We start from the raw sequence: 16,720 nt of genomic DNA on the forward strand, positions 1-16,720 counted from the left end.
TACATTACACGAGATTAAAACGAACGTCATTTAACCTTGTTTTGCTTTTGTGATCTGGATATAAATGAACGGGAGGAATGTTTTAATTTAAATATGTAGATTGTTTGTAATTACCATATTAATGACTCACTGCAGTGTTAATCAGTTTATTCATGAACATTAAAAAGGACAGTCTTTGACATTTGCTTTTTGGCTTATCGCTGCCATATCCCACTAATACTCTCTAGCTGGGCTGGAATACGATAAACTTCCAGGCAAAACAAGATCAAAACCAATAAATCTGTATTTCCTTTCCTTAATATTTCATTCTTAAAGCCTGTGCTCCTGTCATTGTTTATTCAACAACAATACGATGTGCATGTCAAAGTGGTTAACACATTTTCACTGTTCCTCCACCGTTTAACAGCTGGTTTTTCTATGCTTGTGCTAAAATGCAGAACGTTAGAGTCAACACCCTCAAAATATTTCATATTTTAGCACTGAAAGAATGGTGTGATTTCTTCTCCTCAACGTATTATTTTATGGTTACACGAATTTCTGTGTGTATCTCCTTCGTCTTTCTTGTTTTCCTTGTTCATTTTATAGCGTTGCGGTGTTATCGAGCAATTCTGCACTGCTTCAAATCAGGCTTGTCGTAAATAAGTGTTCAAATACTTTTTGACCTCAGGAATTCCAGAATCATTTGAAAATGCAACGAGGGATAAACATTGGCAGGTATGATTACCGAAAAGAAATACAAAATACATTCAGGTGTCATTTTACGCCGGGTTTCGATAATCTGTTCTGCTCTGATGCACCGCTTCCGAAACGTCGAGTGTTTCGGTGCTGTGGGAAGAGACACCTGTTTGTGTTGCCTCTGACCTCCCCTGAGCTCCACTGAAGTGGCACTGAGTACCTTCGCCCGTCGCCCGGCAACGGACACGCCAGCCAGTCTGCGGCCTTTCACAGCGAGCGGAAGCGGGGCATTGAGCCCCCGGCGGACGGGCCGCCCGCTGCCTACCTGACTGTCCTGCCAATGAAGGGAGCCTGCATTTCTGGGCCTTCAAGTGTCACACATAAACAGCTCTGACACCAGAGCTCTGTCTGCCTCTCTGTGCGGCACTGAAAGGCCTGGCTCTGAATGGCCCGGGCTCCACTGCCGCACCGCGCTGTGCCGCGCCCCTGAACCGCCCTCCGCAAGCTGCCATGAAAGCACCCCAGAGTACTTCCTTCTTAGGGGATCTCGATATATAGTGGATAGTCAGAGGTATGAGCACCTGCAGCACTGCGTGGATCCACACTATGAGGGAGGCTCGTTAGAGGACTGAGCTTTTGTGCGCAGGAACGTTCCGGAAGCACTGGGCTCCACTGTCTAGTTGGATTTGTGTTGGACCAGCACCAACGTGCAACAGGTATGCAGCCGGCACTCCGTCACACGGTGTCATTTCGGGTTCTGCTGGATTCATTAGTTTTCAAGTGAAAATTTAAGAAACGTCAACATTCCCATCCCTTTTTTAACATCACGCGTATTTGGCTACTATAATTTGGAACAAAATTACTATAATTTTTATTGAAGCAGGAGTTTCAAATTACACTGGATTTGCTCTGTTTTGTCTCCCAGTAATCAGCAAATAAAATTATTTCAATGCATAATTATTATCTGTGCGACCAAGACGACTAGTATTAATTATACTCTATCTTCCCTTCTGTAACCCGGCGGTGTCTGTTTTTGTCCAATATACATTTTTCTCCTCATTTGGACGACACTTCAGCCCCAACCTTGCTGGGATGTAATTTTGGGAATATGTCACGGTAGTCGTCATTTTCCGCACTTGAGGGAGGAGCCTCCACCCTCCGCCAGCAGTGATGGTTCAGGATGCGAGTATCTGCAGCGGAGCTCGATGTGGAATGTGAGCCTCATGGCATGGCAGCGGCACGGCGTTCAGCTGACTAATCAAGTATGCCAGCGAGGGGGGCGAGGCGCTCGAGGCCCACGGCGCGTCTAAGCATCCCATCGCTCCGGGGCGAATAAACCAGATGGGATTTTAAATGCTAAATTTCATTTTGTATCGTTTAGTAGGTTAGTTCACCCCTCATTGGCTCGCCATCTGCCGCCATCCCACCCTCTATGGCCACACGCCGTCCAATGAGCCCAAGCTAAGAAAACTTCCACTTTGCAGTCGATGCAGCTTTTTTAAAAAAATTTTCCCACAAGCCCTTGAATCTGCTTATTACATTTTACGTTTCACATAACATTGCATATTTTAGACGATAGTCAAATAATGGCTTACGAATCCTCTCAACAAGAGATCGATGTGGTTCACAGGCGGCACAAACGAGCTAGCAGGTGGCAGGGTGTTAAGAGAAGTCATCTTGCAATCTGAGCATCCTGAGTTCAAATTGCTGTCCTGCTCTAACACCCTTGATTGAGGTGCTTGGCTTGAATCGGTACAGTAGCCTGCTGTGTAAACGGATAAATCACTGTGAAGTGATTATCTAGCTCTGTGCTGCCCTGGGCAAAGGATTCAGATAAAAAATCTTGCAAATAATAATAATACTAATAATAATAACAGTAGAGGTACCTTCGGTTGTCTTAAACCTGTCCACGTCATTCGTTCAGGTGCCGTAAGGTGTGTGTCTCCTGTGCGAAACTCAAGGGTTCTAGAGCGAGCGTGACGTCATAATGAAAGTTAGACGCCGAAATCAGTGTGCGCTTTACGCCCTGCACGTGCCTGCGTCGCCGGTCCTTAATTGAGGCAAACACGGTAAACGGGGGAGACTGTGCTTTCTGTGCATGAGCTGTGCGGCGTCATGCTGGTTCGTTGTAGCGGACACGTGAGGAGCCCGTCTCGGACCCCCGAGCCCTGACGCTTCGCTGGGGACCGAGGGACGGATCTTCTTCCAACGGTTGGTTGCTCGCCGTTCATTTTTGCTGCAGCATCAAACCCCGGGTACAGGGGCGCGCGCACTAATCCCCCAGCGAGATGCTATTAATTTATACCAATATGGCAGTTAAATTCTGCATTAAGTGTGTTCATTTAAGTCCTTTCACAAGGGCATTTTATTTCTGGAGACAGCAAGCTAAGAAGATTATAGGGCCGGTTTTCAATTTATCTCACACCCCCAGACTTCACTTATTGACGGGTTTGCTTATCACATTTTGCCAGGAACCAGAGGCCGATTGGCATCACCCCCCCCCCCCACACACACACACACACACACACACACACACCCCACCCCGCGGCCCAACGCGTGACGCGCGCAGCTCCCGGGGTTCAGGGCGGCAAATTAGCTGAGCGCTTTTCTCCCAAAAATGCGTATTCTGCGAGGTGCCTTGTTTCATCGCTCTTGATGATGCAAAATGAGTGAGTGGAGGGACCCTTTTTGGTGAAGATGAGTTTTTCTTGGAAGGCGGGCGGGAGGGGCGCGTTTTGAGCGGAGAAGCCAGGGTTGAAACGGCGAAATGGTCCACACAGTATCCTGTAAATTATTATTATTATTATTATTATTATTATTGCGAAACTTTTGGTCAAGCTGATTTACGATATACATGATGATGTACGGATTTATTTCCACTGATACAGCAGCGAACAGATCATTGTAATCGCAGTGCGGCCCTCACGGATGTTCCTCAAAGATTTTAATATTATATTTAAATATGTCAACTTTATTTAATGCATTGTTACAATAAATCTCGTAAGATTATATGGATATTTTGTACTTTCCTATTGTTTTTGTCAAATTGTCGGTGCATGTGAGTAACAGTTACATGGTAGAGCGGAGAGCAGAGCACGATATTATGTGGCTCTGTGGGTTTAATGGTTTTATTTTTTGAATAAATATTGCGGGCGGGGGGTGGGGGGGGGCTATATTTTATTCCGTGGTCAGTCATGCTTAATAAAGTGTTAAGTCACGTTACATAAAGTGTCATCTGACGGTTACTGCCGCCCATCAATCGCAGGAAAAAAAATCCAAATATGTGAGAGAAAAAAACTGGAGCTATATAAAGAGCCGTGAGACAGGAGAGCGCTCCGCTCTCGAACCCGCGGCCATCGCAGCGGCGGGAAAATGCTGCACGCGGGGAGGGTCGACTTTCACATGACATTGACGCCGCGCGGATGAGAGAGCGCGCGCGCTGAGGGGGGGGGGGAGGAGAGGAGAGCAGAGGAGAGAGGAGAGCTCGCGCCACATCGCGACGTCCCCGCGCGCGGATGCTAGACGGCTGCGCGAGCCTCTCGTGGCGAAGGCGACGGCGACGGCACTCCTGTCTCGTGCGCGTTCTGCACGCGCCCACCCCCGCGCAGCCCCGCAACGAGCCGCGCTCCTACCGGACGGCCGGTGCGCGGAGTGGCGCTCGTTTCTACCCCGCTTTACCCCGCTTTACCCCCGCAGGACGGCGGCGCTCTCCATGGACACAGCTGTGTCCCCGCGGCTGCGGTGAGAGTGTGTGAGGAGCCGCGCTGCGCACCGTGAGTATGACAACTTCTCACACTCGCGAGCAGCACGGAAACGGCACTGTAATTAAACACGGCGGCGCGGCGCACGTGCCGCTTCTCCGTCCCAGTCGCTTTTATCGTAAATCGAGCCTGTTGGAGTCGGTGAACAGCGCGCAAGTACAAGTGAAACTCCACTTAATCATTTTTACGCGTTCGTTCACGGGATAAATAGGTGGTTAGTGTAAAAAACTGTCTCCAGTTTTCAATATTTTTTTTACCATGGTAAAGTCGGCGTGGCAGTAAACGTGATAGCCATATTTTAAAAAAACTGTTTAAGTAGAAAAGCTATGTATCGTATTTGTGCGCGAGGCGGAGAGGCGCGCGTTGACGCGCAAAGACGCGCGATCGCTGCGCTCCCGTTCTGCGCTGCGCGGGGGAGCTCCAGGTGGGCTCGCGTCGCTTCGTTACCTTATTACCTTCATAACCTGTCGACACACACGTATAGGTAGACTGAGAACACACTCGGTTCGGCATCATCGTGACTTTAAACACATTTTTGGTAACTTATCGCGCGTCCAGAGGGGCGCGTGGCGCGTTTTGCTTTTTCAAAGTCAGTTTTTACAGATGTTTTGAGCGATTCGTCATATTAATTGTCCACACTAATTGCGTGGTACTTAACTGAGCCTCGAGTCCGGGAATTACTTCGGTTCAATAAACTGCAATATGCAATAACACCCGATTTTTTAATTAAAAAAAAAAAAAACATTTGAAACAGTAGCCTGACCGAAATAGCCTATAAAACAAAATAATACGTATTTTCCGAATGAATATGTGTCCCATTTAATCTTGTGCCGTGGGTGCCGCGTTTCTCCACGACGCATTACCTAAAAACCCGGGGACGATAAATCGCGAAAGAACTACCGCCAATCAGCCTTCCACTGGGAACATGATCATGGTTTAGAAAAAAACAAAAATATTCAGCAAATACCCATGTTAGAGAATTATGAGGAGTTCCGTTTTTAAACGCGTGCATACTTTTGGCAACATTATATTGAGTATTAAAATATATATATATATATATATATATATTAAAAGTAAATCAGTGGTGCGCTGCTGCGGGCGAATGCAATAAACTGGAGTTTTTTTTTTTGTTGTTGTTGTTGGCACGGCATACATTAATAAAAACTTGTGTGCTGCGAATGATGTGGTGAAGCTCTTCACCGGACCTGAGCCGCTCTCTCCTGCTCCCAGGTTGTCCGTCGTCCACCTTTGCGCCCCCAAGTCCGTCGGTCCCGGGTCCCAGTCTTTGGGGGGGGGAGGGTGACGAACCGCGAAGCTGCTCTCCACGTGGACCGGTGCTGAAATCCCCCGTCCGCCCGCGAGGACCCCCGCGAAGGCGCGCGACATGGCGACCAACGGCACGAAGGCGACGGACGGACACGTCCTGACCGAGGTGAACGAGGCGGCCGCCGCCAACGCCGCGAGCGCGGCCGCGAGCGGCACCGCGAACGACAAGCCGAAGACGCTGGTGGTGAAGGTGCAGAAGAAGGAGGTTCCCGACCGCGAGACCTGGGTCGGCAAATTTGACTTTCTCTTGTCTTGCGTTGGCTACGCCATCGGACTGGGCAACGTGTGGAGGTTCCCCTACCTCTGTGGCAAGAACGGGGGAGGTAACGCGCCCTTCCCTGGCTTTTTCTTATCGTTTTTTCACCCCTTCCTTTTTTTAGAAGAAGAAAAGGAGTTTCGCAACTTGCAGCTCGAGCACCCCGGCGTAAAAACGCACAATTTGGCCGCGAAATTCTGCCGCGTATCTCGACCAGTGGATTATCCTCAGTGTCAAACCTGTCTGTGTGCACATGTCCATTAAAAAAAGAAAAGCACTCATATTTTCTTTTTTTTTTTTTTTTCCGCTCTTCTGTCTAGGAGCCTTCTTGATTCCCTATTTTTTGACGCTCATCTTTGCTGGAATGCCCTTGTTTCTGCTCGAATGTTCCCTTGGCCAGTACACCTCCATTGGCGGCCTCGGGGTCTGGAAACTGGCTCCCATGTTCAAAGGTATTTCAGGTTATGTCCACTACCCCCCCCCCCCAACCAACCCCCACCCCCATCCCACCCCCCACCACCACCACCACCACCACCACCACCAGCTCCCGCATTGCTATGGGATTCTGGACGCCTTTTACAAAAACATGTAGTACGTTCATTCTAGAGTTTTTATTCTAATTGTGAAAAATTATGTATTATATACTTTACCTGCTGTGGTTTCTCATGGTACTCTTACTATTGATAATTGATTGACATTTTTCCCATTTTTGCATGTCATGATGATTTTGTCAAATGCATATTTAATATACACTGAATGACAGTAGACACATTTTAACACTTTCCAATTTGTGAACTTCAGGTGTTGGCTTGGCAGCAGCAGTTCTTTCCTTCTGGCTTAATATTTACTACATTGTAATTATTTCCTGGGCTATATACTACCTGTATAACTCCTTTACAACAGTAAGTAAGCTATATTACTGTCCTTAGACTGCAAGTTGGTCTGGATGAATGTACTCTGTCAAATATGATGGTTTTTTCAATAGTAATAATAATAATAATAATAATAATAAAGACTATTTATTGTTTCCCAAAACATAATTTTACATGTAACAAATTGTCATACATATGCATATTTTTGCTGGAGGCCTTATGGTAAATCCCAGGCTTAAATATGAAAAATAAATTATCGTTGTGTTTTGCAGGAACTTCCATGGAAAACATGTAACAATCCCTGGAATACTGACCAATGTTACTCAAACTACAGCATTGCAAATACCACCAACCTTACAAGTGCTGTAGTTGAATTTTGGGAGTAAGCATTTTTCTTTTAAATTGCTGACACCAACCTGAAGGAAGCCCGAGTGTTTTCGGAGCACGCACATTGCCGCACATTTGAAATAAAATTTTGTCGTTTGCGCAATGATAAGAATTAGAATTTGTGTGCATGTTTTAATGGTGTGAACAATTTTATCCTAAATAACGTGGAGAAAACCTCATTGTCCCATTTAATGTGTCGTGAGCGGTGCTGTTGTAATCCGTGGTCGCGCTTGTGTTCGCAGACGCAATATGCACCAGCTAAGCGAAGGGCTGGAGAAGCCTGGTCAGATCCGCCTGCCCCTCGCTATAACCCTGGCCATTGCGTGGGTGCTCGTGTACTTCTGTATCTGGAAGGGTGTGAGCTGGACTGGGAAGGTAAGCCTTATCTGTGCTGTCCGGCTGTCGAAAGTGCTCTGCCTCATGTCCTCGACTTCCTTCATTTATCCCCAGCGACTAAAATCAGTGCTCTTCATTGCTATTCGTTAAATGTTTCCTGTAATTATAAATGTACCAACTTCATCCTCATATAGTGCTACGATAGATCCTAATATTCGTGTCTTATAAAACCATGTGTTTAAAGATATTGCAGTTAAATAAAGCCATACTGCAAATGTATAATTAGCTCCATGGTGCGTGTGTTTGCTCTTCTGCTTTGTCGGATGCTATTTGTAGAACCATAGCAGAATCAGTAATGCAGTCCAGTCAAATGGAATAATTAATTATGACCGTTCGTTTTATGAAAAACAATAAAGCCAAGAAACGGCAATATAATAAAGGCAGCGTTTTTGCATGTGAGCTTAAAATGCAACAATTTTGTTCCCTAGGTCGTGTACTTCTCAGCTACATACCCTTATATTATGCTGTTCATTCTGTTCATTCGTGGCGTTACCCTTCCTGGGGCTAAAGACGGCATCTTGTTCTACGTTACTCCTGAATTCAGCAAGCTCAAGGAGTCAGAGGTAATGTTCGTCGCAGCATTCGCAACGGATCGGACGTCCCGATATTGTTCTGCTGCCGCATCACGCTTCGCGGCTGCCTCTTTTCCGTCAGGTTTGGCTCGATGCGGCGACGCAAATTTTCTTCTCGTACGGTTTGGGCCTCGGGTCGCTCATCGCGCTCGGCAGCTACAACACCTTCAACAACAATGTTTACAGGTATATACACACACACACACACACACGCATGGTCAGTGTTCTTTGGAGGGTTCCTGTAACGTGAGACATATTCCAGCGTTTTTAAGCTGCAGTAGCTGAGAGACCCGCTTGGGCAAAGAGGCTGGAGAAAAAATGGAAATAGTGAGGCTCTGCAAGATGTCTCTCTAGAAATCTCATTCTTATCTACGCAGGATGGTTAAAAACCGGTCCGGAAAAAACGTAGCACCCTTTTTCTCCAACAACTGAACAAGCAGGGCTGCATTGATGGAGATCTTGCATCGGTGCGAAATTTGTGCCTGTTTTCTCTGAGAAAAATCACAAAACCATAAATGAACATGTGATGTTTTACACCCATCTGTACATTGTTAAATGAAGTTTTAATCATGATTCCAACGACAGGACGTTGGATATTGATTTTGCACTTTTGCGAGAGCCCGGTAAACTCGTCCTGCACCCGACCGCATGCGGCGCGGAGGTCGGAGAAACAGCACGGTGATGCCGCCCCCGTCTCCTCCACAGAGACTCCATCATTGTGTGCTGCATCAACTCCTTCACCAGCATGTTCGCCGGCTTCGTCATCTTCTCCATTGTCGGCTTCATGGCGAACGTGACCAAGAGGCCAATAGCTGACGTGGCTGCGTCAGGTAACTTGCAGACTCACAGAATCCACAGCATTTTCCACGGCAGAGCGTTGCAAACAAAAGCAGCGCGACGATCAATACGTTCAAACCAAAACGTGAGATACTGTATTTTACTGCGGCTCATTAAGCACGGGTGGCATCGTGGCTCAGCGGGGAGCTCCAGGGTCACACAGCTGAATGTGACCCCGGTTCTGGATTACATGTTTCCCTCTGTTTGTGTGCTTCTCTTCCGGGCGCTCCAGTTCCAAACACACCGATCAGGTGAACCGGCGACTTTAAGTTGCTCGTGCATCACATGGGCACCTGTGCTTGCTGTGCCATGTATATATTACTTTATATACTATATATGCCATATATATGCAACTGTGCACTGTAAGCTTGATGCACTGAACTCTGACCTTTGGTGTACCTATTGCTCAGGTCCTGGCTTGGCCTTCTTGGCCTACCCTGAGGCGGTGACGCAGTTACCTATATCACCACTGTGGGCCATCCTTTTTTTCTCCATGCTGCTTATGCTTGGAATTGACAGCCAGGTAAAAAAAAAAATAGAAAAAAGCATTGCTTTGCATTTACGTGTGTTAAATCTTTAACGTCACGCGTGTCAGGAATGTCTTAAATAGCAAGAACGCGCGTGTGTGTGTGTGTGTGTGTGTGTGTGTGTGTGTGCGTGTGTGCGTCCAGCCGACACCACACAGTTACACAGATGCTGGACCGCCGCAGCGTAAAAAGCACATGCGGAAATATACCACCGTCTCCCTCTTCCTGCAATGTGTTTTTCATTATGATGATAATCCAGTTCTGCACCGTGGAGGGCTTCATTACCGCTTTAGTGGACGAGTTTCCGAAAGTGCTGCGAGGAAGAAGAGAGATCTTCATCGCTTTCGTCTGTCTCGTCTCGTATTTCATCGGCCTCTCCAACATCACGGAGGTAAGAGGCACAGGGGTCCCTGCAGCATGAACGCCATGTTCCGCTACCGTTTCGCACAGTATAGGAGCGGCTCTGTGCCGCGTGGTTATGGTCGATTATGGTTACGAAGGCTTCGTGATTAGATGTAGCAGAAAGGCCCTCGAACATGAGTGCAATGTGGATGCGTTGAACTGTATAAAGGAAAGAGTTCTGTGCTGCTGGCCCACTGAAGCATCCTGACAAGCTCCCGAGATCCTTAATTTTTGCGTTCCACTTTACCCTCAGCTGACTCTCAGCAGTAAGGAGCTCCGACGGTGAAATAATATTTATACTTCTGATTTAACACCCGGCACGGACAGGCAAGAATAATAATTGATATTAAAATAAATTCTTTCTACAGGGGTTTTTTCGTGGTGTATATAACCGCGATTTCTCTTTTTTTTCCCGACAATCTGCAATGAGCTCAGATTTCTTTTCCCATTTTCCATTTTCGTCGGAAAAGCAACGGCCGTGCGTCGGCTGACCGTAAAGGATGTTCCGTGAATCGCAGTATAACACGGTGTGCGCTTGCATATTTTGCATGCCGTATGGTTGTATTCGATACGGTTCGTATTCTTTCAGAAATTTCCCAGTTCAAATAAACGTTGATTTCAGCCGAAGTATCGCTGCTGGTGCCAGTCTCTACATTCTAGAGCACTTACAGCACTTGGGCATCTTTGGATGAATGTGCACTAAATGCTCTGATTGCGTATTAAATTAAGCCTGTTTGAACTTGCCTTTGGGTTTGGAAGTGGAAGCTGATTTGTGTGCCGTCGCCAGGGTGGTCTCTACGTGTTCAAGCTTTTCGATTACTACTCTGCCAGCGGAATGTGTCTCCTCTTCCTCGTCTTCTTCGAGTGCATCTCCATATCGTGGTTCTACGGTACGTCACACGCTGAGCCGTTTCCTGCTCCACGTCACTTACCTCCGACACCATGACAACACAGCTGCAAGTAATCAATGGGAAGCAACAGGAGTCGCTGGCTGCATTATGTGTTTGTTCTCAGTGTTGCTGTTTATTTGTTTTGTAAACAAAAGAGGGGTGGTGAATCTGATACGGAGTTTTTTACTAAAAATGTCTTTACGATTTCAATTTAAATCAAAGCCCCCTGTCAGTAGAGGAAGAAATGAAAAGGGAATGTTGCAGCTCCTTGTTTGGGGAAACAACAGTATATTTTTTTAAAACTATTTTGCGCCAGAAATTGTAAGATGAACATCTTTTGATTAGTACAAAGTAAGCAATTTGTTTATTGTCAGCTTTTCTGGCAGGCAATCATATTTGTACTGTCTTTTGGACTAAGTCTTTTTTCATTAATGAAGGTAAAAGTCACTTTGGAGAAAAGTATCTACTAAATGTGCACAAACTGGCAAAATAACATATTACAGAAGTAGGTCATTAATTAATATATTAATTTTGTTATTAACTAATTAAAGGAAGTTGGCAAAAATATACTGTAGTATATATCGTTATAGCAGAGGATACAATTATTCATATGATGATAATTTTTCCATGGCAATAAATTCCAAGGTTCACAGATTTTCGCTAAAGGCAACCAGTAGAATTTGACATTCCCCACTGTTCCCATATAAATGAGAAATAACATTGTTATTGTATACCACAAAATTTTAAAAAAAAAGCATTTAGCTAGCTTGTCTTTAAAAAAATCCTTGACTGTGAAGATATGTTACCATCCTTTAAAATCAGACAGGCTAATTTATGAACACACACAAAGACTGCCACGGGATTCCTTAGATCCAGCACGTCACTTGCTCCAGACTTCTTACTTGGCTTATCACCCAGATGCAAATGAGCCCCTTGAGATATATAATTAATGTGCATATGCTATGAGCAGAACAAGACGTTTGAAAGGCTCGCAATTCCTATGCAACCCACTGTGAAATACCGTATCTCCACCGGCATCGTGTGTGAAATGTGTGCGTGCGCACGGGAACGATAAAGCGTGCTGTCGTGCCTGACTGCGGATTGCATTTGGCCGGCTGTCGGAAAACGGATCCGTTTTTCACCGCGCCGGATGCCTTCTTCTCGTCCCGTCAGGTGTCAACAAGTTCTACGACAATATCAAAGAGATGATTGGATACAAGCCATGTTTGTGGTGGAAACTTTGCTGGGTGGCGTTCACCCCTCTCATCGTGGCTGTGAGTACCCGGAATATTGTTGTTTATTATTTATCTCACACTTCTGCAGAACGACACTTGCGCTGTTTATGCAACAGGGTGTTTTTTAGCTGGGGAAGTTCAGGGTCAGTACCTTGATCAAGGGTACTAGAGCAGGCTCGGGGATTCAAACCTAGGACCTTCTGATTAGAAGGCAACGGCTCTATCCACTGCGGTCCTTGCAGGGGTCAGAGTGTGCTAGATTTTACTCTGTTTTGGCTCTTAAATCTGTAAGTGAAGCGGTTAACTAGATAGTGCGTCACCTGACCTTGTACATCAGGTGTCCATCAGGCGCTCACTGAAAGAGACAACCCGAAACCCAAAGGAGGACAGTCCGCAACGATGGGCGTTTTCACCTCGTCCAGAATAACTTGTTCACTGTCTCCGGTTCAAATCTGTCACCACGTGATTTTACTCTTTGTACTACAACTGCTTGGAAAGGACATCGGTATTAGCGAGTGCCTGCGGATGGGTTTGATGGGCGCGATGACTTTGACATCACCTTGACCAACAAATGAGTCCAGTCCGTTGTGAATCTCCCGGTATGTGTGTTTTCACGTTCTCTCCTCCTTGGCTCAGGGCGTGTTTCTCTTCAGCGCCGTACAAATGGTTCCCCTCACCATGAACAACTACGTGTTCCCGGCCTGGGGTCAGGGTGTCGGTTGGTGTATGGCGCTCTCCTCCATGGTCCTCATTCCAGGATATATGGGCTACATGTTCCTCACCCTGAAGGGCTCGTACAAAGAGGTAACTCGCTCCACCTACCGAGTCTCCGTGGCTGCTCGTCTCAGCGCCGTTGAATGGTAGAGATAGCGGACCTAGAAGACACGGCAGATGTGACCAAGTGGATGTTAGCGTTCGTTGCGAGGGGACTGCTCCGTATTGGTTGCTAAGACGTTCGGTAACCGCGACATTTGTTTTCCTGCGTTTCTGTTTGAACCACATAAGTGTGTAAAGAATGTCAGCTGTGAATGTAGACTCAACATTTGGGCCAAGGGGTAAAGTCCCGCTCTCGAAACGCGTTTAGCCAATGGCACATGGCGAATCGATTTGGTTAAGACCCAAAGACCTCATTGCGGCGCCACTGGGCGCAGGCCGCGTACCCTGCGATTTGGAGATCGGCGCAGCGTCCTCTCTCCGCGTCCGTAAATGTGTCGAGGGCGGAAGCAGGAGGAGGAACAGCTTCTGAAATGCTTACGTTTGTGTGCTCGCAGCGTCTTCGGATAATGATTCAACCGACGGCCGTGGTCAAGAGCCAGGAGAACGGCCCGGAGCAGCAGCCCGAGAATCCGAACCCCGCCAACGAGGAAGCGTACATCTGAGTCGCATTTCAAAAGGCCAACTTTCATGCAGAACAATGTAATCATGGTTGAACATGATCAAGGACTTCCATGTCTAATATACAGTATAATCACCTACCTCCAGGGGCATATTGTGACCAACCTGATTACAAGTTTATGAGTTTTATTTTTCAGTTGTAAAAGCAAAACAGAACAAAAAAAAAAAGAAAAAAAAAAAAAAAAGCACCCAGCAATGTCCTAGCGATAGTTTTGTCTCATATGCAAAAGATTAGTCTTTCTAAAAAAGTCTAATTATTACCATGAAACTACTGCGATTTTAATTATGATTTAAATTTGGAGGCCCAAATGTGAGTTGATACTTCCATGCTAACCTTTGAAGTATGTAATGTAATTAAGCTATTAAAAATACTATTGTGAGAAAACACTTTTAGAATAGGTTGATTGTATTCTAAAAGAAATACAGAACAATTATGATTAATGATTAAAATGCAATTTTAAAGTTGCATGGAGGAACTGAAGAACATTACGGGAATGTGCAACAGGCAAGGCCAAATTTATGAGATATATATATATTCTATGTTATGTAGCCAGACTGTCACTCTATTTCAGGACACTACGGCCCTTTTTTCAAGTCCTGGGGCAACTATTACCAAGAAGAAGGTCAGTGTGGATCCGAAACTATATGAGCCAATGGGTGATGAAGTACCTGTCAGAACACAGAGTAATATCCAGAGAGACTGTTACAACTGTATCTTTATTTTCTAAAGAAAAACTAACTTTGTATGTGACCGACAGTTTTTTTTAGAATTATTTTTAAGATGTTTTCTATGTAAGCGTTCACGTGAAGGACCAAAACCATGTTTGTGTAAATGCATTTAGAGATGCTGCGCCGCGCCGCCGGGCGGCCGCGACGGGACCGAATCGAGCGGCTCGTCACCGCAGGGTGCAGCATCGTCGCCGTGGCGACGTTCGGCGTCGGCACCGGCCGTCCACGCGCTTTCCGTTTTAGCTCACCGTTTCGTAGCACGCCGAGCGCGCCGCTCCTCAGGAACAGAGGTGGAAGTGACCAAACGTTCTCCTGAACCGAACCGAGACACGGCGTGTGAAAGCCTGCGGCCCGCGGCGTAGTCAAAGCCATAGTCCGTCTCTATGACCGTGCGCCTTTCCAACACTTTGGCTTGAGCTAGGAAGTCTTCAGGCACACTAGTGAACAACAAGAGTCTAGTCATACAGAAATATGTTTTCCTTTAATCTTTAATTTTATAGAGTTGTTTGGCAATAATATATGTGTATGTATATGTATGCTTATATATATATATATATATATATATACGCACACACACACATGCACACACACACACACACACAGAGAAACGCATGCATATATAAATAAGTGTAAAGAGAGTGAGAAAGAGATGACTGATTTATTTTTCCCTCTTTATTTACTTCACGAGTTAAAAGCACAAAGCTTTAATTCCACAAATCGTCGCCGTCGTATTCCAATAAGGATAACGCTAGTTTGCTTCTACGGCAGCTACACGTCACAGGGATCTGGTTAAATTAGTAATTTTATTCTCTACAAAGATATATATATATATCTAAAATGTGCAATGAATAAGCGTTCCGTGAATTTTGTATAAAGTTACAATACTGCAGTTTTCTCTCTTAAACAATGTTATAAAACTGTACTGTGTAAAACACGTAACTGTGAATGTCAGTATGACTTTGAAGTTTTTTGTCTAAATGTTGATAAATCATATATTATTTGCTGTTTTCTGCAATAATATGAACTCAGAAACATAAGCACATATCTTTCTGAAATGTAAAAAAAATTAATAATAGTAACAATGACAATAATATTAGATACTATGTCTAGTCAAAGAAAATTGTTTTGTATATTTCTAACTGTTTCATGGGCCTAATGTACAATATTCTATAGAAAAAATATAATAAATGTCTCTAGATGGTGTCATATAAGAAAAGCATGAGTGCCATATATGTTATCTGAAAACGAACAAAAGAAATAAATAAATATAGATTATGTTGTTTGCGGTTTCATGTGTTGCTTTTCTCAGAAGTGTTTTTATATGCGGTACCTTGTTTAAAAATGTAGCAAATCAGATTTATTTTTGTTTGGATCCTGGGGGAATCAAAGTGAAGGCATGATCATGAAGGCCACAGAAGAATCGTCTGCCCCAAACAGCGGTAGATATTTATGAAGATGGATAAAATAACTGCACTTGAATAGACTATGAAGATTCGGTCATGGTCAATCGGGCTTAACTGGCAATGCTGAGTAAAGGGAGGGTGAACGCAGTTCCCCTTGTGCTCTGGTTTCCTCCCACACTCCGAAGACATGCTGTTGAGGCTCACCCATAGTGTGCGAGTGCCGCAGAGAGAGAGTGTGTGTTCCACTGATGTATGGATGAGTGAGTCAATGTAAGTAGTGCATCTAGCAGTGTAAGTCACCACGGTGAATAAGGTGTGTGAGTTGATAACACTACATAGTATCTATTGGAAGCTGCTTTGGAGAAAAGCGTCTGCTAAATAAATAAATGTAAATGTGAAGACAGTGAGCGTGTGTGACAGCGGCAAGATGCAGGGATCTGAGGTGTGTGTACCTTAAACACACTGACTCTGCTGAGGAGCATCCGTGGAGAAGTGCTGCTCATACGTGTTTCCTGAGGGTGGGATCAGTAGGATTGGAGTGAAAAATCAGACGCACCTGTGCGGGCTGTGACTCTTTCCCTCTGAGACGTCATTCTTGGATGAGATGTCTAAGGCCATCAAACAGGGCTCAAGGGTATTTGTGCTACAGGTTTGAGTGTCGCACTTCTTCTGGAGGCTAATGCGTGGCTGCGCTGAAACTGGATCAGGCTTGGTCCATGACTGGAGATGATACGTGCCGAAGACCAGCATGAAAACCTTGCATTGACAGCAAATTTGTTTTCATTAGTCTGTCTGTTATTTTACATTTATTTATTTAGTAGATGCTTTTCTCCAAAGCAACTTCCAATGAACTCTATGTAGTGTTATGGGCCCACACACCTCATTCACCACAGTGACTTACACTGCTAGATACACTACTTACACTGGGCCACTCATCCATACATCAGCGGAACACACACACACTCTCTGTCACTCACACGCAATGGGAGAACCTGAACAGCATGTTTTTGGAGTGTGGGAGGAAACCCATGCAAAGACAGGGAGAACATGCAAACTG

The 16,720-nt window shown here is 45.4% G+C and overlaps 1 protein-coding gene across 6 annotated transcripts; it reads left to right on the forward strand.

Moving 5' to 3' along the window:
• Positions 1-1,256: 1,256 nt before the first annotated feature.
• Positions 1,257-14,832, forward strand: slc6a1b (solute carrier family 6 member 1b). 6 transcript variants are annotated; one of them, XM_029247927.1, is made up of 16 exons: positions 1,257-1,391; positions 4,372-4,448; positions 5,667-6,085; positions 6,339-6,470; positions 6,820-6,920; positions 7,163-7,272; positions 7,520-7,652; positions 8,102-8,236; positions 8,328-8,431; positions 8,951-9,075; positions 9,493-9,605; positions 9,869-10,000; positions 10,799-10,901; positions 12,075-12,175; positions 12,773-12,940; positions 13,408-14,832. In XM_029247927.1, the coding sequence occupies exons 3-16, from the start codon at positions 5,821-5,823 to the stop codon at positions 13,513-13,515; spliced, it is 1,830 nt and encodes a 609-aa protein (XP_029103760.1). In that variant the 5' UTR covers positions 1,257-1,391; positions 4,372-4,448; positions 5,667-5,820; the 3' UTR covers positions 13,516-14,832. The 6 variants fall into 6 exon arrangements, with proteins under 6 accessions (XP_029103760.1, XP_029103763.1, XP_029103761.1 ...); XM_029247928.1 differs by lacking the exon at positions 1,257-1,391 and adding an exon at positions 2,863-2,886; XM_029247929.1 differs by lacking the exon at positions 1,257-1,391 and adding an exon at positions 3,326-3,344.
• The last annotated feature ends 1,888 nt before the right edge of the window (positions 14,833-16,720 follow it).

The sequence above is a fragment of the Scleropages formosus genome, chromosome 22, assembly GCF_900964775.1.
Source record: "Scleropages formosus chromosome 22, fSclFor1.1, whole genome shotgun sequence".
Taxonomy (NCBI): Eukaryota; Metazoa; Chordata; class Actinopteri; order Osteoglossiformes; family Osteoglossidae; genus Scleropages; species Scleropages formosus.